Below are 23,551 nucleotides of genomic sequence, written 5' to 3' on the forward strand. Positions count from 1 at the left end.
TCCCTAGAGGCACGTATTGTTTTGCTGGCCTTCACTGTCCTTTTGCACCATTTGTCATGTGAAAATCTGTCAGGTAGCAAGATTGGTAATAAGAACCTTACGAGTAAATAGTCTTCTAGAATAGGTTTGAATGGTCAGAACTAGAGCAGGAAGGCAACTATCCCTACCCATATTTGGTGGCAAAAGTCCAGGTTGTAGATGCTCAGCTTCCTAGGATATATGTATATGTCTTCAGCTCTGTTCTTAGCTGATGGCCCTCAAGTAACTGGCTAAAACCTTTGCCTGCTGTTTGTGGCTGTAACAAAACCCCTGGAGCCTTCAGGTCTGTGTGCTATTCTCTTTCATTGGCTGTAGGTTCTCAGGTGAAATGAGAGATACTTGGAAATGCAAATGTACCATTGCTTGGGGTTCTGCCTTTGGTTTTTTAGTGCACTTACTGCATCCTGGTAAAACAACCTTCTAAAACCTGCAAGACAATAAATCTCTTGTTCTCTGCAACCTTTTGGCAAAATGGACTCCAGCTGTCATCTGTGGTAGTCATGTTTTGCCTTCTTAACTATCACTCCAGGTTCCCAGTAATTCTGTTGAGCTAGATATATTTTTGCGCAAGATTTGCCATAAGTCTTTTCGTTTAGTATAGAAATTCTATTTCTTGCCTAGCGTACCAAAAATTAGTGATAACTTGTTTTGAAGCAGCTAAAAGGCACCCTAGCAGCTGTGTTGTCAATTGAAGCTCCCTCCCTTGGTGCACGTCTTTAAATCTCACAGAAAGGCTTATGGCACCTAATAAACAAATAATTATGGCAGACGCTTTTGAGAATCCGGTCATTTGCTGCTTCCATGCTCCACCTTACCAACACTCACTAGTTGCTATTAGGTACTCTTGAGTTTTGCTCACTGCATGTTTTAGAGATTTTCTTATTTTAGTTGAACTTCAAACTTTCTTGATAGGATTTTTTTTAAAACCCCCTCAAGGAATTCCCCTTTTCAGTAGTCTCTGACAAACCTTTTAGTTTCAAACTTGAAGGAAGGCTGCTCAGTTTCACTTTCTGTTAGGGTTAATTGAAAGCTACTCTTTTGTACTTACAGAACTAGGGTCCTCTTTTTTTAATGTAATTTTTATTGAGTTTTCAACATTATATATAGTGAAATTGGGAGCACAAAAGGTGTTACAGGAAAGAAGAATTGAAAAAAAAGAGCAGAAGAGAGCAAAACAACAAACAAACAAAAAAACAAAAAAATCCACACACACATAACTGACTTTCCAAGTTTCAACCCCTGAGAGACAAATGGGTAGAACCAGGGACAACCCCTGAGAGACAAATGGGTAGAACCATTTGTCCTCTTGACAAATCATTTTACTCTGCTTTCCTTCTGCTCAGTGTTTTCTTTGGTTGATGTCTTTGCTTTCAGAATTTTTTGCTTTGATCCTAATTTAAAAGCAAAGTGGCCTCGGTTGTTCTTAGTAAGGTCAGAAGATATCTGAACAAAGGCCTGTCCAACTGGTTTGCCATTTTAAGTGTTCTATCCTCAAAATGGCAAACCAGTTGCCTTACTGGGAAGCCCACTAGCCAGACAGCAGGCAAAAATCACCCCTCTAGCTCAGATACCCTAGCAACTGGTATATAATACTAGAGGTAAAATATAGCCAGCATGAGTAGTAGCCATTGTTCTCCACAAACAAATTCCCTCCTTTAAAGCTGTCCAGGTTTGGTGGTGGCAAATCCCATAGTTAATCTGCATTCTGTATGAAGCAGTTTCTTTCCTTGGTGCTGATAGTGGCATGGGGGTGTCATAAGGGGCCATCCTCAGGACTTCTGTGTCTTCCAGCAGGAGCAAGTGACAAGGTGCTTTCCACTTCCTAGGGTTCTTCAGTGGGTGCTCCTGCTTATCTGGTTTTACATTCTCTGATCCTTGTCTTGCTAATTCTGGATGCCGAGAGCCTGGGAGGCGCTGGAAGGAGTAATGAATGCTGGAGGCGATAATGCCTGGCTAAATGTCAGGATCCCTTGCACAGAGAGGGTCCAGCTTTGCCGCACTATTAGCCTTTAAATGCCTATTGTGCCTTTATTGTGACTGGACTTTCGAGAGGGACCAGCAAGACAAAGGCTGCCTCAAAACCTTGCAGTAGGCTGCAGGTAACATGGAATCTGGCATACCACCTGCTCACAGAAACTGGATTGCTAGACAGTTTAATGCAGTCATGCTGTTGCACTTTTAGGACACAGTTCAGGTACTGATATTAATCTCAACCTTAAAGAGTTGGTGCAGCCTTTACTTCTGTTAAGGTTAATTCCCTGTGTGAGACGGGTGAATGCTGGGTTCCCTCTGTGTGGCAAGTTAAAAGGACACATTTTTCATAATTGCAGTCATTTCATGGGGCCAACCCCTAAGGGTGCAGGATTTCAATGGAAAAAAGGGGAAAAACTGCATGAAATTGCTATTTTTAACCCAGAATTTCTGGGTCTTCCAGCACAACTCTGTGGTTTACTTCTGCTGGAAGCTGATCACAGAAGTACACTCATGGGCCTAGAGATTCCTAGAGAGAACATTTTAATAAAATCTGTGAATCTCCAGGTCCTCCAACATCACTGGGGGGAACGGAGTAGAGAGTCACACTAGAGGAACTGGAGATTCCTAACTAAATCATTTTAAATCAAATCCGTGAATAATTAGATTCGTAAGTCAAAATTTCAGGTATGGAAGGACAACTGTACAACCTTGCATCCCCCCTTCTGCTGTTGTTTAGACAGCTGTTAAAGTGGGTATCTTCTGTAAATCTGTAGAGTCAGCAGGTTTTCTAGAGTTATGGTCTCTGGAGACTTCTGAGCATCCAGTTCATGAAAAGAAAAAATGTCCTTCCTTGCTGAAAAGCACAGGAGAGAAAACCTTGCTTCGCTATCCATCAGAAGGGATTCCTGTCTTCTTGCCACTTAAATGATAAAGGCAGGTGATTTATCTTGTGTTGGAAGTGCTATTTGCTGCTTTAATGCAGAGACTCTGGATTTTGGCCTGCAGCTGACTTGATAATGAAAAACTGAATAAAGGACTCTTGTATGGATAAAAGCATTCATATTCTATGGGATGTTGTTCTTGCTTTTCAAACAGGTTGATTTAAGAGATGGGGAAACAAAGGCAACCGTTCAGGGATGGGTTGAGGCGTGTCTCTGTTTCTTAAACTCCAATTCTCTTATTTTACTACAGTTCCAAAAGTGATGACTTATCGACTGCAATTCTTAAGCAGAAGAACAGGCCTAATCGGTTGATTGTTGATGAAGCAATTAACGAGGACAACAGTGTTGTGTCATTGTCCCAGGTGAGTTCAACATAACTGGTAGGAAATCCCACAGCTCTTTCTGCAATTTACCAGCCAATCTTACACATAACATAGGAACTTTGTCCACATAGGGCAACTGTGTGTGACATTTGGCCACTCGCTCTAGGCTTTCAGAAAGAGGTCTTCACATTATGTGACAATTGATTATTTTAACATGAATGGCTATAAGATTGGAAGAGTATTTCATGAAAGCCTGGCAGATATCCTAACCATTGATGAGGAATTTATCCAAGATTTGAATTTGCTGAACATTGCAAGATCTACAGACAACGCCGGCTCTTCGGCTTAGAAATGGAGATGAGCACAAACCCCCAGAGTCAGACATGACTGGACTTAACGTCAGGGGAAACCTTTACCTTTTATCATTTAGTCACCAACTTCTCCAATACTAAGGCATGCCCCTTTACCAAAATGCAATGTTTATTTTTAAAGAAGAACATTTACCGTATTTTTCGCTTTATTGGACGCACCGGATGATAAGACGCATCCAGGAACTAAGGGCAAAATGGGGCGATGTGTGCCGTGCGCGCGCGCGCACGGCACACATCGCCCCATTCTCCCTGCCTGGACGCAGATCCAGATCTGCGTCCAGGCAGGGAGAATGGGCACATTCTCCCTTCCTGGATGTGTCGGCAGACGCATCCAGGAAGGGAGAATGGGGCGATGTGTGCCGTGCGCGCGCGCCATTCTCTCTGCGCGCCCCATTCTCTCTGCGATGTGTGCGTGCGCGCGCCCCATGCCTTGGCTTCCCTTTTTCTGTGTCCGGGCGAAATGAATGAAGGTCCTTAAGTTCGGGGGAGTTCTTCCTCGCTTTGGGAGGAGCCGGAGAAAGAGAAAGAAGGGAAGGAGAGAGGGCAGCGCGGAGGAGATTGTCTGGCAGCCGAAAAGAAAGGAAGCAAGGAAGAGGGAAAGTTGAGGCGAAGGGAGAGGGAGGCTCAGGCTGGGGTTGTTTCCCTCTCCTCCTTCTTCTTCAAGGGTTAAGTTGAGGCTGAAGGAAAAGGACAGACACAGAGAGGCTTCCCTCTCCTCAGGAAGCGATGTGGGGCGATGTGTGCGTGCGCGCGCCCCATTCTCTCTGCCTGGATGCGTCTGCCGCATCCAGGAATGCGTCTGCCGACGCATCCAGGAAGGGAGAATGGGCACATTGCGTTTATAAGACGCACTGACTTTTCCCCTCTATTTTTTGGGGAAAAAAAGTGCGTCCTATAAAGCGAAAAATACGGTACATAGCATTCCATGACGGGTCATTCCCTCTCTTGCCTTGCATTTGCCCCTGTTTAGGTGTGCTTGTTTTTATCTGGATGCTTCTTTGACCTCTGATAGAACACAAGTTATACTCTGAGAAGAAATAATGACTTTTGCAACTCTGAATTCCTTCTTTTCTCACGTTCACCACTTACAGGCCAAAATGGATGAACTGCAACTCTTCAGGGGAGACACAGTCCTGCTGAAAGGGAAGAAGAGGAGGGAAGCAGTGTGTATTGTGTTGTCCGATGACACCTGCTCTGATGAGAAAATCCGCATGAACAGAGTGGTTCGCAACAACCTGAGGGTGCGCCTGGGAGATGTGATCAGGTAAGGGCAGCGTATCCAGCTAAGCCTGCTGAGCTAATAGAGGAGCAACTGGGACTAGGCTTCACTGAGCATATTGTCTTGCACTCATGGACATGTTTTCTCATCTTCTCATTGCTTCTAGAGATCCCTTCTAGAGAAGACTATTAATGCTGGTGGCATTTGGTTTGAGCTCAGTAGAAAAAAGTCCTGCTGTACTAAATCAGTGGCTTTTAGGAATAGAATATTAATCTGTTTCAGTTAATACTCGATCCTCTAGGCCAGTGGTTCCCAACCTTTGGTCCCCCAGTTGTTTTGGACTTCAACTCCCATAAATCCATGCCAATTTACCAGGTATTAAGACATATGGGAGCTCAAGTCCAAAACATTTGGAGGATCGAAGGTTAGGAGGCACTGCTCTAGGCAAAGCAAAAGAGGAAGCAATTAAGAAGCAGTCTTCTCCATACACTGGAAAAAAGGAAGGAAACAAAATGCCAGACTGGGGCTCCTCAGACTAAGGATACTCCTCCTGTCTGTAGCCAGGAGGCCATAACAAATCTAAATGGTTCTCCACAGATACATCCTGCCTGTATTTTTATTTTTAAAAGTAGAGCATCAGGAATTTTAAACACCAGTTTGAGGAAGGACACTTTTTTTTCAGTTGGCATAAGTTAAACTTGTTTGGTTGTTCTATAACTAGCATAGTTTAGAAAAGCCATTGCATTGTGTGGGGAAAGGTGGGATGGTTACTAATGTGTCACCCAGGATTGAGGTTGCTGTCTTAGAAACTTCTTTGAGTAGCACTACCTCTCTGGTGTCTCGGAAGAGAAGGAGTCCCATTTGCCGTGGGCAGAAATGCTGTATTGCAGGGTGCTCTGTGTGGGACAGGATTGGGTAGTTAGACTGTCCTTGGGCTTTTCATCAAGACTCGGCACCTGTGCCTAGCACCTGGCTGCAGCTGAGGAGAAGTTTCCTCCATTCTGAACAAGAATGAAACCTCTTAAGGCTCAGAAATGATCCCCCTTGCTTTTCAGCATCCAGCCGTGTCCAGATGTGAAGTATGGCAAACGGATTCACGTGCTGCCCATCGATGACACTGTGGAAGGGATCACAGGGAACCTGTTTGAGGTCTACCTCAAACCCTACTTCCTGGAAGCATACCGACCAATCAGAAAAGGTAATGGCAGCGGACATTAAGTCTTTGGACAGAAGTTACAGAGTTTTACTTTGGCTGCAGAAAAGTCTGTTTTCTTTGGCTGATTCTATTCACTTGGCAACTCCTGAGCAATGGAAGGCCTGTGGCCTCCTATTAATTGGAGTGGGCTCTGACATTGCAGCAGAGTTCTCTGAACCAGCATTAGATATTTTTGTGCTGCTGGATTGTCCAAGCCAGACATCTTCAATTCCGGTCCATCACTGTCTTTACTACGGCACAAATTATTGTTAATCCTGGTCAGCAGGGCTGGTGTCTGGAGGTAGTGAAATTAGTAGCTGAAAACTTGTGAAGGGTTGTGGTTTGGGAAAAGCCAAAGAAGACATGGGAAGGTTCTTAATTGGAAAAGATCAGAAAGGAAGTGGTTACAACCCTGGGGACCTTTTTATGTGTGACCGGTCAAGTATTGGACAGTGTTTATCACACCATGATGGCAGGATGTTAAGGTGGAGGTCTCAGCAAGGTTGCACCATTCTGCTTGCTTTCTCCATTCTTCCAGTGCTGGGTATGTCAGCTGAAGGTTCTTCCATACAGAATATCAAGGCAGATCATCCACAATATCTGCTTTGAACTGGGTTATCTGAGTTCACACTGTCATCCAGTTCAATGTGGATTTTATACAGCTGTGTGGAAGAAGCCTGAGACTTGTAGTCCACCAACATTTGGAAGGTGGCCCATTCCCTAGTCTTGTCTAAATCAGTCTAACTATCCTAAAAGAGAAGTTCAGAGATTTGCTAATGTTCAGAGCATAGAGGAGGGGAATAGGCACAACTCCCTCAGCCCATTTTCCCCCCAGCAACAAGCCTGCTAGCTAGAACGATTCAGGGTCAAATTCAAAACAAAATTGCAGGGTATAAGCTTTGTTGAATTCTGTGGGATTTGATCTCTGAATAACCATAGCTAGGATAGTATTACAAAGTGGTTTATTTCACTCTCTGTTACTTATACGGGTTGAAGTAATATATGTGAAGGGCTCTGAACACCTAGAAGGGCCATATGGATGTTTCATACAGACTTGCAGGTCTCAGTAGAGTTAATAGTAGGCTTGCCCTTTTGCTTATTACTACCATTCCTGTGCCCTTGCAATACAATTCTGTAACAGTGAAAATATCTATATAGAAAATGTGCATCAGCTTCCTACTGCTATGGTTTTTTAGTGAGGAAGAATTGGGATCTGGCTTGACCTTTAAGGCTTCCTAACCTTTAAAATGCTGGCAATTTCAGGGGACATCTTCCTGGTGCGCGGAGGGATGCGTGCCGTGGAGTTCAAAGTAGTGGAGACCGACCCGAGCCCATACTGCATTGTCGCTCCAGACACTGTGATCCACTGTGAGGGAGAGCCCATCAAGCGAGAGGTGAGTGGAGCCAGCCCCTCCTGCGCCACTCCTTTGAGAAGGGCCAGCAGCAGGGCATTGCTTTCAATGGGCGGTGGGGAAGATCATAGTGGATTTCTGCAGTTTGGCACTTGAGGGAAGAGAAGGACGCACTTGTCCAAGGCCCACGCATAGATGTTCCCTGGCTTTCCCTGCCTTCACTTTGCTAAAGTGTTTCTGTGTAGATTTCACCTTATTTCAGATGAAGAGTGAAGTAGCAGAGTTCTGAAAGCATATTACAGGCATGGACAAACTTTGTGGCCCTCATCAGATGTTTTGGACTTCAACTCCCACAATTTGGCTGTTAGGAATTGTGGGAGTTGATGTCTAAAAACACCTGGAGAGCCGACGTTTGCCCATGTCTGGTATAGTAGGACTCAGAATATTTGAACAGAGCAGGTGTGGTTGCCTCATTGTGTGTAGACTTCTCTGTTTTTTTTAAATTGTGTCTTCCTTGTTTGCTCTTTGCCAGGATGAAGAGGAGTCCCTGAATGAAGTGGGCTATGATGACATTGGAGGCTGCCGGAAGCAGCTGGCCCAAATCAAAGAAATGGTGGAGCTCCCCCTGAGGCACCCAGCCCTTTTCAAGGCCATTGGTGTGAAGGTGAGTCTCCCTTTTACTTTGCTGGAGACAGACTATGTCTGTCGTGCTCTGAGTCACTGGAAGTCCATGACTTAGTGCAAGCGTGGGCAAAGTAATCCAGGTCTGATGTGTACCATCTGCTGAACCTGGGAGAGCCACCCATATCCCATCCCTCAGTTCCATCTATTTTTAGCTTTATTTTACTAGTAATATCATGTATGTATTACTTACCTCTCTTTTCGTCTTTTAAAGTGAAAAGTCTTCACACAGACTTTGGAGAGGCTGTGGAGAACGTAGGTTTCCTGGGTCTCAGGGCCTCGGTTTCCTGCTGTGAGAAAGTGCCAAAATCTGGTGAAATGTCCTGGCCTCTAGCAGAGCCTCTTCAATTTTTTCCTTTTTTAAATTGGAGGCTTCAGAGTGTGGCACATACTGGGTTCCCTGCTGGGCCGTGCTTTCCCTGGACTAGTGTTTGCCAAATAGGGCTATATTTCAGGCCACATTGCCTGACCCTAGAGCTGCTTGTTTACCATTTGAGATTTAATATTCAAATGCTAACCGGAATGTGCTCTTCTTTAGCCTCCCCGAGGAATCCTGCTTTATGGACCACCAGGCACCGGGAAGACCCTGATTGCCCGCGCAGTGGCTAATGAAACAGGAGCTTTCTTCTTCCTGATCAATGGTGAGTTCTGGGCAGCACTTTCTGAGGGAACAGTCTTCTTCGCTTGATTAAGCAGAAGGCGCTTGAGGACAGGTGAATTTCGGTTGTGGAATCTGACCTTGAAGTATGCTTTCAGCTGAAGAAGTTCTTCTTAAGAGTTCTGGGCATTTATCAACGAGCAAGAGTGTCCTTGGTTGTTGTGTGTCTTTCGGGCTGTGTGGCCATGTTCCAGAAGCATTCTCTCCTGACGTTTCGCCCACATCTATGGCAGGCATCCTCAGAGGTTGTGAGGTATGGAGAAAACTAAGCAAAGAAGTTAATATATATCTGTGGAAAGTCTAGGGTGAGAGAGGTCAGTGTGAATGTTGTGTAGTTAATCACTTTACCTCTTTGCTTAGTTTTCTCCATACCTCACAACCTCTGAGGATGCCTGCCATAGATGTGGGCGAAACGTCAGGAGAGAATGCTTCTGGAACATGGCCACACAGCCCGAAAGACACACAACAACCCTGTGATCCTGGCCATGAAAGCCTTCGACAACAAAGAGTGTCCTTGTTAACATCTCTTGTTTTAGTATCTACTTTGTAGCTAGCTGGCAGTGAAGAGCTCTACTTACAGGAAAGGGCCTCTCTTTCTCTGTCAGCTTTCCCTTTCTGGCACAATAGATGCGTAATCATGGTGCCGAGAAGCCATCTAGAATGTTCTAAACAATTACATTGAGCAAAGTCTTCTTGTCAATCTCCCCCCTCCCCCCACATGTCTAGTAACTGGCATTTCAAATTCCTGTGTAGCTTATTTTGTATTATTTTCATCTGATAATAAAGGTTGACTACAAGGCATACATTGTAAAGAAAAAAAAATAGGGAACCACAATTTCAGTAAGACTATAATTCAATGGCAGTACTAAAGGACAATCTGTTGAATTGGATCAGTTAAAAACAGACCAGAGAAATACAAAAAAGAATGAACAGATTTCAAATAGAACTGTCTGCTCCGTTTTCAGGTGTATGTCATGTCTGCCTTTCTTCAGGGAAGCATTTTGCTTCTTGCCTTGGGCCCTTTGGGTGTCTGAAAGGTTTGCTCTGCTCCCTTGCCCCTTGGGACCTGTCTCCTTGGAAACCTCCTGTATCTTAAGCACCCAAAGGAAACTGTGTTTGTGCAGTGCAAACCATACCTAGCGAATGGAAGACAGCGATGATTTATCACTGTCAGGGTTAGTTGTCCTCTTCCTGGCCAGACTACAGAGAAAGGCAAAGAGGAAAGCCAGGCAATGCGGTAAATGGGCCTGGCGAGTGGTCCTCCATGCAGCTCAGATGTTCAGTCGGAAAGGCTTGAAGCTGCTGCAGGTTGGCAATGGCCCTTCTGTTTATCTAAGGAGCAGCCCTCCATCTTGAGCTGCTTGCTTGCTGCCACTACTGACACCTTCCTATGTGATTTGCATTTTGTTCTCTTTTTTTGCCTCAGGTCCTGAGATTATGAGCAAGTTGGCAGGTGAGTCAGAGAGCAACCTGCGGAAGGCCTTTGAGGAAGCGGAGAAGAACGCTCCCGCCATCATCTTCATTGATGAGCTGGATGCCATTGCTCCAAAGAGAGAGAAGGTATGTGTTATGTGGGAACTTTTCTTTGAAAATGGGGTCCTTTGTAATTAGACACTTGTGCTAGGGGTGAATGTATTTGGGAGCACAGTTGGGTCTTCCTTGAATCTTTAGACTTGGTGCCAACGCTTTGGGTCAGTCAGAAGCAAAGCTTTCATTCCATGCCTCTGCTCTCAAATTGATTTCCTGAGGAAAGCGTAATGCTCTTATGAATTGCAGTGCCCAGGTAATAGCAAGACATTGATGTGCCTTGATGAGTCCTCTGTTTTATAAAAGGACCTTTGTGAGAGCAAGGAAGGTAGTATTAGGTGGTCAGCACTTTGCCTCAGTTTATCTTGCTTGAATTTTAAAGTGACTTATTGTGACATTTGTATCCTGCCTTTCCACTCCACTTCAGCACTCCAGGCAGCTGAATTGTGGCCAAAGACCATTTAAACAGCTAAGCCATTAAAATTATGTTTTAAAAGGCCAAATTGAAAAAAACGACTCTTTACATCCTTTCTAAAAGCTACATGAGTTGGGAGTTTATTGGAACTCTGCCATGAATTAATTCCATGGTCTCAAAGCATTGCAGGGGGAAACTCTTAAATGCCTTCAAAGAGGTTTTACAAGTGATAGGTCTTCTCAAGAGAGCATCCTTTGATTCTCTTAACATCTGAAAGGTTCAGTACGAGACAGGAAATTCCCTTAGAGAGCCACTTGCCCAGGCATTTTAAAGAAGGCTTAAATATGACTGCCTGGATTTGATTCTCTTGTGGCTTTCCTTGAAGCTCACCTTTTGAGGATGTTCTGTTGGAGATGCTCCCCAGCTCATGTCTTGGGGCTGGGCCTTTTTGTACCAGATCTCCATGCTTCCTTCCTGCTCTCTCCACAGACACATGGTGAAGTGGAACGGCGCATTGTGTCTCAGCTGCTGACCCTCATGGACGGCCTGAAACAGAGAGCACATGTGATTGTCATGGCCGCTACCAACAGACCCAACAGCATTGATCCCGCACTCCGGCGATTTGGTAACTGAGCTTGTTGTGTTCTCCTATGTGGTGGGGAGCAAAATGCAGGAGGTGGATTAAAGCCTATTTTGGAAGGAAGGTTTCCTCTTTCTCATAATTTAGCAACCAGGCAGCACATGTATGAATTCTTGTTGTTAGAGGCTATGATGTTGATGTATGAGTGCACACATTGCTTTAGTAATGGCATGCCGTCTTCCCCTATTTTGCCTAGGAGACTGTCAAAGAGTGTCAGGATTGTTAGATTATAATATTCAGAGGAAGGCAAAGACAAACAATCTTTTGAGTATTTTTTGCATCAAAATCTGCTATAAAATGCATAGGGTCACCATCATTTGACAATAGAATTGAAGGTATGGGCACACACACATATACAGGAACAGGCTTCTGGCCGTTGAGTGTGAAAAAGTCCCATTTTGTCCCATTTGCAGCATCTCCCATCATAAGCCCTCTATCCACACAATAGCTTCATTCCTCAAGACTTGCTGCAACAGAGGGCAGAGGATACTTGCCTTTATCAGAACATTGGCTGGGAGCGTTTTAGGATTTGGTGCATGTTCTTCGGCTTTTTGGCAGGGATCTTTGCAGTTTTTTGTCCTGAACATACCTGGTGCAATTTTGAATCTTTAGGTTTGAAGGAGAAGATCCAGTTTTAAAAATCACTACACACAAGTTTGTAGATAAGTGATTCAAATCACTGTTCATCACAAACAAAAATGCATAGGCAAAACTAAATGTATGTATAGTTATGTGATTATACCTGGATTATACCTGCTTGGTGGGAATAGGATGCATAAGAGAGAGAGAGAGGATTTGCTCAGCAATTTCTTGCACATTCAGGCCCAGGAATGCTTCATAGTGTTCCATGATGGTTGGGTTGAATCTTAGTGGTTTTAGGCAGCCTGTGTTAGGAGGGGGACTCCTTCTCAGATGCAAATCTGAATGTTGCCCTTGTGCCGCAGGTCGCTTTGACAGAGAGGTCGATATTGGCATTCCGGATGCCACCGGCCGCCTGGAGATCTTGCAAATCCATACCAAGAACATGAAACTATCTGATGATGTTGATCTGGAGCAGGTTTGTTTTCTTTTTAAAACTTATCTCATTAAGACTCATCTTATCCTAAACATAACACTTTTGCATTAGACCATAAAATGTAATAAAACAACTGTTGACAGAAAGGCAGCTGCAGCAGTATGGAAACATGAAGTAGTTTATTTCAAGTATTTTAAGCCACTTTCCAGGACTGTGTCTTTCACAAAGCAGCATCCATTTTACTGTTAGGGAAGACATAATAGCCACATGAGCAGCCATATACAATACTTTTGGAATGTGCTTTGGAGACACAATCCAGTGAGAAATCCTATGGAAAAACACGTTTAAAAGGGAAGGAGCAAGTATCCTCATAAGAGGTGCAATGCACACTTTAGTCAGAAGGGAAAGTCAAATTGCTAATGCCACCAGTGAGAAGTTTTAAGTGAAAGCAGCATATAGTCAATCAAGCAGTGTATAGTCAATCAAGGGACTAACTCGAAAGCGTATTTAAGGTTTTAATTTTCATTTGAATTAAGAAACCTATGGTCAATTAGTATTTCTGGTGCAAAATTGGAGTTGTTTTATGACTTCCTGTCATCATCTAGGTGGCAAAGTGCAATTGTGTGAAGTGCCTTGTGCAGTTTATTGGAGGTAGCTATTGCACAAATGACTTTGGTGAAGTCTGGGTATTCCAAGTAGGTGATAAAAACACTCATCTCTTCGAGCCACCACTAAAGAACTGAGGCCATGTGTTACAGGTCCATTTTTCAGCACAGAGGAAAACAGAACACGGTTTACCTAAGTAGGAAGCAAGTCTTAACAGAACAGAGTGGTGGCTGCTGTGTCATTCTTCTTGTGCATTATTGCCTCTCTCTGTCTCTCCTCCTTTGACTTCACCTCATAGGTTTCTTATTATTCTGTCCCAGCCACCTTCAGCCAAGAGGAAGCTGATTCCTTTTCCTTAGGGCTGGATCCCCTGGTTATTCGCATCTCCCTCCTTGTTTCAGGTGGCAAACGAGACCCATGGCCACGTCGGTGCAGACTTGGCTGCCCTATGCTCAGAGGCCGCTCTGCAGGCCATCCGGAAGAAGATGGATCTCATTGACCTTGAGGACGAGACCATTGATGCCGAAGTGATGAACTCTCTGGCCGTGACCATGGATGACTTCAGGGTAAGATGGAGGGTGGGGATTGTGTCTTTACAGCCCTGTCGTGGAGGATTATGGGAGTGGTCTGGGCAACTCTGGGGCAATGAAACACTGATTAGCACCCATCTCTTTCTCTTTGCTAATGCTAGTGGGCCCTGAGCCAGAGCAACCCCTCAGCGCTGCGTGAGACCGTGGTGGAGGTGCCACAGGTGACCTGGCAAGATATCGGAGGCTTGGAGGATGTGAAAAGAGAGCTCCAGGAGCTTGTGCAGGTAAGGGCTCGACTCTGGGTCGCTGGAGCCAGAACTGAGTGCTGAGCTGCCTGTCAGCAAAGTGGGAGGTGCTCCTTCCCTGCCAACTGACTGTTGGAATATTTGGTATCAGTAGCAGAACGGAGTGTAGGGTAGCACTCAGTGACAGATATGAGCTCAAGGTAGGAAACAGAGAAGATACACAGGACATTCCAGTAACGTTAAAAAAGACAAAAACTCATTTTATTGTTGCAGGTAATACAGCTCGGATGCAAGAGTAGATAGACAAAAGAATGTTAGCCAACTTTGATAGAAGAGTCCTTCATGCTGACACAAATTTCTATATGCAAGGCCTCTTGACACAAGAAGCCTTTCAAACAAAGGGCCATAAAACATAGTAAAGCCTTCTGGGAAGAAGGGGGAAGTGGACTCTCCATGCAGGCCGGAATCAAAATACCTTAGACTTTGATTCTGGATTATGTGTTTTAACATTGGAATGTATTTTAATTAATTATGCTATTATGTATGTATTAATTTTAATCCAATTGTATCTCAAGTTTAAGTTTGTATGCCTTAAGGCACTGTATAAAGGCCATTTGTAAGCCACCTTGAGTCCTCCTTGGGGTAAAGAAAGGAGGGGTAGAAATAAGGTAAATAAATAATAAATACCTTGAGCTACATAGATCTAGGAAACGAATAAAAGAAAACAGCAGGCCTTCATCACAGGATCCTCTCGGATCCTAATTGCTCTCTTTACAAGAGTTGATTCTTCTCAGTTTCTAACAGTGGTTTAGTTTGCTCCTCAGTTATGCAGGAGTTTAAAGAAGGTTCCCTGCCCCAAGGCTTGCAGGGATCAGCACTGGCTGCTTTTCAGCCTTGCTGTTGCACAGAGCCCCTTTTTGCTAGTTGTGTCTCTGTGCAGGTAAACCAGGGGTGGAAATAGTACAGCCTTTATCCCGATGTTGCTGCATAGCACTCCTGCCAGGCAGCCCATCAACAGGTGCAGTGCCGTACTGTCACTGCCCCAGATGTCAGTTGGTGCTGCAAGGGCAGGGATGGGCAGGAGAGGGGGCAGTACAGCCACCTGTTTGTTAAACTGCAGTGTGTGTTTGGAGGAAGAGTGACCTGTCAGTGTGGCCTGTAATTGGTTGTCTTAGTGACGAGAAGGGTGGCACACAGATTTTGAATGTCCCTCTAGTTAATGACGGGGCCCGTGGTGCAAAGGCCTGGTGGTCTGTTCTCTTGTTGTTGTTAAGTGTGCCTTGTTTGAACTGCCTCTGCTTTTAGTGCCTGCCAAATCCTTTTACAAAACAAAAAGACCTGTAATATGACATGGGGATTTAGACTGACATATTTGCCAAGAAATGTAGCTGTGTATTTTCAGTGCATTTCTCAAAGCACCTGGCTGTAGTATTTGGGATCCTGGAAATAATGCTCTAATGACCTGTTTCAACACAGCATCCATGTATACCATATTTTCTTCCTTTCTAGCTGCAGGATTATTTTGATGCATTTTACGTTTGTAATAATATGGTTTACTTGCACCATAAACTCATTACTCAGCTCCCTCTGGCCCATTTGCCTTGCTAGCCAGCTGGGCATGAGCAAAAGGTGAAGTGGCCTGTCCAGTTTGTAGCTAACTTTGGATTTCTGCTGGTTTCTTGATCTCTCAGCCTGGTCAGCAAAGCCAAAGGCACCCTGGAGAGTGGCTGAGCACTCCTCAGGCATGAACACCTTAATAGGAAATTGTTTGGAGTTTGGGTGTCCTCTCTTTTGGCCCGCCTCCCTTTAATCCCTTTGGACTGACACAGACTCTTCCTTTCCACAGTACCCAGTGGAGCATCCTGACAAATTCCTTAAGTTTGGCATGACGCCCTCCAAGGGGGTGCTGTTCTATGGGCCCCCCGGATGTGGGAAGACCCTGCTGGCCAAAGCCATTGCCAATGAATGTCAGGCCAACTTCATCTCCATCAAGGGGCCAGAGCTGCTCACTATGTGGTTTGGGGAGTCAGAGGCAAATGTCCGCGAGATCTTTGACAAGGTAAGGTTCTATCCCTGTTCTCCCTTTTGGCCTTTCCTAAGGTGGTCCCTGTTAACATTGCAATTTCCTTCCTTTGTCCTATGTCTGGATTGACCCCTTTGCCTCCCGCTCGTAGCCAATAAGAAGCACACACAACAGAGATGCTATTTAGCAGTTTATCATAGTGTACACGACAGTGTATCTTGATGCCTTTCTGCGTCTTAGCAGCTTGTACTATAAATCACTGGCCTTCAGCATGAACAGGGTTTAATTTATGAACCAAGATTAATCAGGGAGAAGGAAAAAGTAGCATTTCACTAATCTATCCACTTGAACTGAATGTTCTGTACTATCATCCATTTTTGTATTCTTTGCGTAACATGACCATTGTACTTGTTACCGGTGCTTTCTGTGCCTTCTGCAGATCTCCCAGAACAGCCACCCGCCCCACCAACAAAACAAGATGCTTAATGTCTTACAGGAATGGTGTATAGTTACTTGGATTTCGGTCCATTTTCTAACAGTTCCCATATTACATTTTCCCAGTGATCTGCGTAATCTTTATGCTGTGGCCACAACTTCTCCCAGTTTCCCTAATCACCTGTAACCAGCACTGAATACTCATTGATTTCTGAATATACCTTAGTTTGCAGTTGTGGCTGTTAATCATTTTTCCTCTCTTAGAGAACTTTGGATTTATTCCTTTGTTGAGGGATGAGGGCTACAACTTGTGGCAGCTAGGACCTTAAACAGGCAGCTTTGTTCTGTTTGTGGAGAGATGTCTCAGGGAGGTCAGTTCCTCAAGCGCTGAGAGTGAACAGACCTTGTCCCTCCATATATTATTGAACATTGCAGCCCAAATGGAGGCATCAGACCTCTCTGCCTCTTCCTCAGTGAAGAACATTTTATAGGGTAGACTGCTTCTTTGCAAATCTGCCAACGCACAGTTCCAAAACTTCTAAAATGCCAAACCTTCAAAATCCCCAAGAACAAGACTCCAAAACACATTCCTTCCTCTTCCCTTGAGAAAAGGAGGCAAATGTGTCCAGAATTCTGCTTTCCATTGCAGATCTGACACTCTCAAACTACACCATCTCCATAGAGCATGGTGGGTGAACAGCTTGCTGTCTGTCACACTTTCTGGGATGTTAGAAGGTCTCTTATATAACAATATTTCCCTGATGTTGTCCTAAAGTTATAAATTACTGAAAGGTTTGGCCAGCCTGAAACATGTTGATTCCATCTCAGTTTCCGGGCAGATGTTGACTCTTCTTGATTGGTGTTAGCAAATACAAGGCTTGTGTTGACTTCCTTCTTAATGTAAGGAATCTTGTAAACATTTCCTTAACTTAAAAGAGCCATCGTCTCTGATTAATGTAAACATGTTGTCCCCCCCCCCAAAAAAAGTTAATCAAATCAGAATGTCAACAGTTAATCATTTGTCACAGTTCTTATCAGCAACTTTTAATTACGCTAGTTGTTTTACAGGCCTCATTCTTTTTAGAATGGTGTCTTCAAATTGTTAGGTCTCATTCATTCATCTTTCATCACACAAATCATTCAAACTATATATCATATTTCTGTGACACTTGTTCTGTCAGTGGTTCACGGCCCCCTCTTTTCTCCCTCCCTGCCCAGGCCCGCCAAGCTGCCCCCTGTGTGCTCTTCTTTGACGAGCTGGACTCCATTGCCAAGGCCCGTGGAGGGAACATCGGAGATGGTGGCGGTGCTGCCGACAGAGTCATCAACCAGATCCTGACGGAGATGGACGGCATGTCCACCAAGAAGAACGTCTTCATCATCGGCGCCACCAACCGGCCAGACATCATCGACCCGGCCATCCTGCGTCCCGGGCGTCTGGACCAGCTGATCTACATCCCTCTGCCCGATGAGAAGTCCCGCGTGGCCATCCTCAAGGCCAACCTGCGGAAGTCCCCTGTAGCCAAGGCAAGTTTGCCCTTTTGGGTGCCACCTCCTCTTTTTGCAGACTCTGATGGGACATAGCAAGGCATGTTGAGGACTACGAAGTTAAATGTCTGTATCAAGATGTGGGATGGATCAGCAGGCCTACTTGCACTGTGGCAGAATTTGACTACACATTCCCTTTGGGGCCTGGCTAGTACATTTATTAAAGTGCTAGAACGTTACACCCGCCATCCACATTCACTAGAATCAGGGATGCAAAGGCTTGGTGAGAGTGAAAAACTACATTAAAAAACCACTCCTTTTTTACTCAAGAAAACACTCTCTAGGAATCTCTAGGTACTCTAGCACCACTCTGTAATCAACTTCAATCAGCGGTCGTACTAGAGCACCTAGAGAGCCCATTCTAAGCAAATCTGCAGAAATCTAACCTGCAGCTATGACGTATTGACTGTATTGGTATTTATATTTTATTCATTTCTTTCAATAATAGCATCAATGGGGTTTACAGCTTATTAAAAATAATATAGGTTAAAAACTAGACAAATTATTAGTAAAAGGTGTGTGTGTGTGATTTAAAAACAAACACCTGTATAATCAAAATTATTTAAAATGTGTTAACAGACAGTTTAAAAATTATTATTATTATTATTTTGTTTATTCATTCCCCCACTCTCCTGAAGGAGACTCAAAGTGGCTTACAATTAGAACATCTCATGCTATTAAAAGCCCAACGCAGTCAGTTCTTGAAAGCTTGACAGAATAGGAATGCTTTTACTTGCTGTTGGAAAGCAAGCAAGGAGGGAGTCATTGAATTCTCCACAGGAGGGAATGTCTAGGAGCAGCCACCAAGAAGGGCCTGCCTCTCTTGCTCCACCTGAGACGGCCTGAGACAGTGGTGGGACAGAGAGAAGCATCCCAGCTGAAGATTTTTTAAGAGTTCAGACTCAGAAGGGAGATGGGATCTGTTGGACAGTCCAGACTGAAGCCATATAGGGCTTTGTAGGTCATAACCAGGCTTCAGCTGTGTCCGGTTCGGAAGTGTGGAAGTTGAAGTCCAAAGGGCCGAAGTTTGCCCATGCCTGATCTAGAATATAAAATGGCCCTCTAACAGGAGGTGACTGCTGCTGCCCTCTCAAAGTCTGGTTGGGTGCTTTCTACTCCTTGAGCTGGAGTCAAGAGTCATGGTGCTGACACAAAGGGGATGTGGGCAAGCAGAAGACAGAGTCCTAGAGCACTCCATGGCATTGGGAACCCTCTCCTTCGGCGGAGGTGGTATCTTATCTACCCTGGGTGTCAGAGGGGCAAGAGGATGCAGTTAAAAGCACGCTTGAAGGTTGAGTTTGGCTGCTAAGTAGAGCAGTGCTTCCCTTGCTCTGAGTTCAGATACATTTGCCATCTTTCCCAGTTCCTTTTCTTTCTTTCTTTCTTTCTTTCTTGGATAACACTTTGCTGATAAGCAACTGATAAGAATGACAGAGGCCAGGCTCAGAGAATGCTCTGACTTCCTCTCCCATAAACTTTTAGAGGATGCTGTGCCCCAGTGTGTTGGCAGCCCTTTTTGAAATGATGGGCTGGCTAAACCTTGTTCCTGAATTCAGCCTGTCATATGCCACATGCAGATAGGTCTGTAGAACAGTTGTTCTCAACCTTCCTAATGCTGAGACCCATTAATACAGTTTCACATATTGTGGTGACCCCCAACCATAAAATTGTTTTCATTTCTACTTCATAACTGTAGTTATGCTACTGTTATGAATTGTAATGTAAATATCTGATATGCAGGACGTATTTTCATTCACTGGACCAAATTTGGCACAAATACCCAACATGCCCAAATTTTTATACTGGTGGGGTTGGGGAGGAATTGATTTTGTTATTTGGGAGTTGTGGTTGCTGGGATTTACAGTTTGCCTATAATCAAAGAGCATTTGGAATGGTCGATGGAATTGAACCAAACTTGGCACACAGAACTCCCATGACCAACAGGAATACTGGAAGGATTTGGTGGGCATTGACCTTGGGTTTTGGAGTTCGCCTACATCCAGAGAGCACTGTGGATTTCAAACAATGATGGAAATGGAACGAACTTGTCATGAAGACTCAATAACCTGGCTCTTCCAAAAGGCCTTCGATGTTTAGTTGTTGCTGGATTGATCTATCTGTCCATTCCATAATAATCCCATTGTTGTTGTCTTGCCATTTTATACCGCACTTTATTGTCCATTCAACTGTGAAATTTCCTTTTCCCATTTCGTAACACTCTGCACTTTGCCTGGGATCTACGACTTAGTCTCCTGTTTTTAACACTGTATCCTGCTTGTTGATTTTAATGATTGTTTTTATTGATGTTGATGTTTTTTACTGGGATAATTGTTTTATTGCTTTGTTACTGTTATTTGTTTGTTTTATCGGGCCATGCCCCATGTAAGCCGCCCCGAGTCCCTTCGGGGAGATGGGGCAGGGTATAAAAATAAAGTTATTATTATTATTATTATTATTATTATTATTATTATTATTATTATTATTATTATTATTATGCTCCACACTGGTGGAGTTTAGGGAAAATAGACCTTGACATTTTGGAGTTATAGTTTCTGGGTTTTATACTTCACTTGCAATCAAAGAGCCCCTTGAACGCCACCAATGATAGAATTGGGACAAACTTCCCACACAGAACCCCCATGACCAACAGAAAATACTGAAGGGATTTGGGTTCCTAAGACCATATATTTTCTGATGGTCTTTGGCGACCCCTCTGAAACCCTCCTCACGACCCCTAGGTTGAGAAACGCTGCTGTAGAATGAAAGTAAGCCGGTTTTGGTTTTGGTTGTTGCTGTTGCCTCACCAATGCAGGAGAGGTTTTTCATTGAGAAAGGGTATGTTTACACAGTGCTTGACGCATGGCTCCTCTCTTCTTTCTCCAGGATGTGGATCTTGACTTCCTGGCCAAAATGACCAATGGCTTTTCAGGAGCAGATCTCACTGAGATCTGCCAGCGCGCCTGCAAACTGGCCATCCGAGAGTCCATCGAGAGCGAGATTCGGCGGGAGCGGGAGAGGCAGACCAACCCTTCCGCCATGGTGAGTGCCCTGGGCAGGCTGGGTTGGGTCTTTCGGGGGGGGTGAACCCCTGGGCCTGGGTGTCCCTTTCGACTCATCCGTGGCTGTGGGTGGCCATTCCCTTTGCTGAGCGCTGCGATGACTCCCTTTCCTGTTGCTGCAGGAGGTGGAGGAGGATGACCCCGTCCCAGAAATCCGGCGCGACCACTTTGAGGAGGCCATGCGCTTTGCCCGCCGATCTGTCAGCGATAATGACATCCGCAAATACGAGATGTTCGCCCAGACCTTACAGCAGAGCCGGGGCTTTGGAAGCTTCAGGTAATAATGCTCTGTAATAAAATTTGGAAGAAAATTCTGTGCCTGGTTTGAAAGTGTTATTTCCTGTGTAATTGTGCAGCATTTAATTCAGAAGTATTTGTTCTACTTTAGAAACTTTGCTTTGTGGCTGCCACAAATTGTTGAATGGGTTGAGATTCAATGAGATCTTGTGTTGTCGAAGGCTTTCATGGCCGGGATCACAGGGTTGTTGTATGTTTTCCGGGCTGTATGGCCATGTTCCAGAAGTATTCTCTCCTGACGTTTTGCCCACATCTATGGCAGGCATCCTCACAACCTCTCAGGATGCCTGCCATAGATGTGGGCGAAACGTCAGGAGAGAATACTTCTGGAACATGGCCATACAGCCCAGAAACACAAACAACAACCCAATGAGATCTTCATTGGAAAAAAACAGCAAAGTGTGCTGCAGGGTGTCCCTCCTGCAAAAACAAGGTTTTTGCAGTTTAGTAAACTTCTTCCATGTTTTTATGATAGAACCAATTAGGAAATTACATTTATAACCTAAGAAAAATATGATAATAAATTGTATTTGTTACCCACCTCTCCTCATGGCTCAAGGCGGGGTGCAACATGGTAAAAACACACAGATAAATGCACATATTGTAGTGCGCAGATCAAAGACTGACACCAACACTAATCCAATGTGAGGTTACAATTCTCAGTTTAAAATGAACTGTGTGGGCCTGCCAGAAGAGATCAGTCTCCAGCTGTGTCTTGAATGCTGACCATTCATTGAACTATAGGCTGTCTTCCTCCAGATAGCAAATGGAGGCTTTGGTGACAGAGAAGGGATTTCCTCCCAGGGGCCGGTTCCTCCCTTGACAGAATCTTGTGAGTTCTTGTGGTTTGGAGGAGGCTACCATCTGGGAGCTATTCCAAGATTTGTCAGGTGGCGCTTCAATGCACAACAGGTGCTGTGCAAAAGTCAAAAAAACAGTTCTCGTTCATAGAGCTGCCAGTGACAGTTAAGAAAGATTCGTGCAGGGAGATTGGCAAGCAGCGCTGAAACAAAGCTTACACTTGCCACTGTTTCCTTGGTTTTTCAGTCATTACTTAGAACTAAATTTTAACAAGCAAGAGTGACTTTTGTGTAACTTAACTTTAGAGCAGGCATGGGCAACCTTGACCCTCAGGTGTTTTGAACTTCAACTCCCACAATTCCTACCGTGTTTCCCCGAAAAAAGACAGTGTCTTATATTAATTTTTGCTTCCAAAGATGCACTAGGTGTTTCAGGGGATGTCTTATTTTTTCATGAAGAAGAATTCACATTTATTGTTGAACAAAAAAATGAACATTTATTATATACTGTACAGTAGTTATCATCACAAAGCATAACCAGACAAACTGGATCCTATCAAGAATTTCTTGTTATACCATTACTTCCATGAAAAACACTTTATAGTACGTACATTTACCGATCCTGCATGCTCTGGTGTTCTGTTCGGCGGTCATGCTTCCAAACAAAAACTTTGCTAGGTCTTACTTTTGGGGGAGGCCTTGTATTTAACAAGTCTTATTTTCTGGGGATGTCTTATTTTAGGGGAAACAGGGTAATAGCCTGCCGGCTGTTAGGAATTATGGGAGTTGTAGTCCAAAACACCTGGAGGGTCGAAGTTTGCCCGTGCCTGCCCTACAGGGTTCCCTTTTTTCCTAATTGCTGTCTGTTAGGAAAATTTCCTAATTGCTGTCTGTATAATTTTTCCAAAATTCCCAATTTTGGAAAATGGCATTCACACCCATTCGGAGATCATAACCTTTTGGGTTTGATCTTTCAGAGAAGAGCCAAAAACCCATTTGAGTAGAATCTTCTCATATGGTATACAACCAGATGTAATGTGCAAGGCAATGTCTTCAGTTGTTAGATCTGTTACAAAAAAAGAGAAAATGCCAATCCACAAAATAGCAGTTTCAGAAATGTTTTTTCAGTGCCCAAAAATATATCTACTCTCCCATAAACAACTAGTTTTATATCATGCACTTAAGAGAAAAAAATGAAATAAATAGGCTAATTAAAGAAATTACAATGGATTTTTAATATTTTATTTTTACTTTGAGTGTTTTAAAAGGTTTTTGGTATTTTAGGACGATATTTTGGTTGTTATTTAGGCTGTGTTATACTGTTGAATATGTCTATTTCGATGTATTGTCTGTATGATTTTCTTTCTGGCAATTGAATGTTTGCCTTACATGTTGGAAACTGCCCTGAGTTCCTTTCAGAGAGATAGGCGGTATACAAAAAAAGTTTATTATTATTATTAAGTAGGCTTTGGTAAAATAACATACTTGATTTACTCACAACCTTTGTGTGTTCAGCATTACACAAATACATAGCTTATCAGTCCAGTTTCAGATATGTTTGAGACAATCTCTGTGTATATGACACAGGGCATCTTTCTTACAATCAACAGCAAGTGTGTGTTTTTAGCAGTCTAAAGTTGGAGCCTGCGGTGGCTCAG

General features: G+C 44.0%; 1 protein-coding gene across 1 annotated transcript in view; it reads left to right on the forward strand.

The window, feature by feature from the left end:
- Window positions 1–23,551, forward strand: part of vcp (valosin containing protein) — a 30,778-nt gene that overhangs the window by 5,054 nt on the left and 2,173 nt on the right. Inside the window, exons 2-16 of the mRNA XM_003229092.4 lie at window positions 3,205–3,316; window positions 4,740–4,912; window positions 5,923–6,065; window positions 7,326–7,456; window positions 7,947–8,078; window positions 8,634–8,736; window positions 10,180–10,313; window positions 11,185–11,320; window positions 12,280–12,392; window positions 13,358–13,522; window positions 13,648–13,770; window positions 15,578–15,790; window positions 17,408–17,716; window positions 20,621–20,776; window positions 20,919–21,073. Of these exons, the coding sequence (XP_003229140.1) occupies window positions 3,205–3,316; window positions 4,740–4,912; window positions 5,923–6,065; window positions 7,326–7,456; window positions 7,947–8,078; window positions 8,634–8,736; window positions 10,180–10,313; window positions 11,185–11,320; window positions 12,280–12,392; window positions 13,358–13,522; window positions 13,648–13,770; window positions 15,578–15,790; window positions 17,408–17,716; window positions 20,621–20,776; window positions 20,919–21,073 (2,298 nt within the window). The remainder of the gene's footprint in view (window positions 1–3,204; window positions 3,317–4,739; window positions 4,913–5,922; window positions 6,066–7,325; window positions 7,457–7,946; window positions 8,079–8,633; window positions 8,737–10,179; window positions 10,314–11,184; window positions 11,321–12,279; window positions 12,393–13,357; window positions 13,523–13,647; window positions 13,771–15,577; window positions 15,791–17,407; window positions 17,717–20,620; window positions 20,777–20,918; window positions 21,074–23,551) is intronic.

Source organism: Anolis carolinensis, chromosome 2 (assembly GCF_035594765.1).
Source record: "Anolis carolinensis isolate JA03-04 chromosome 2, rAnoCar3.1.pri, whole genome shotgun sequence".
NCBI classification, from domain to species: Eukaryota; Metazoa; Chordata; class Lepidosauria; order Squamata; family Dactyloidae; genus Anolis; species Anolis carolinensis.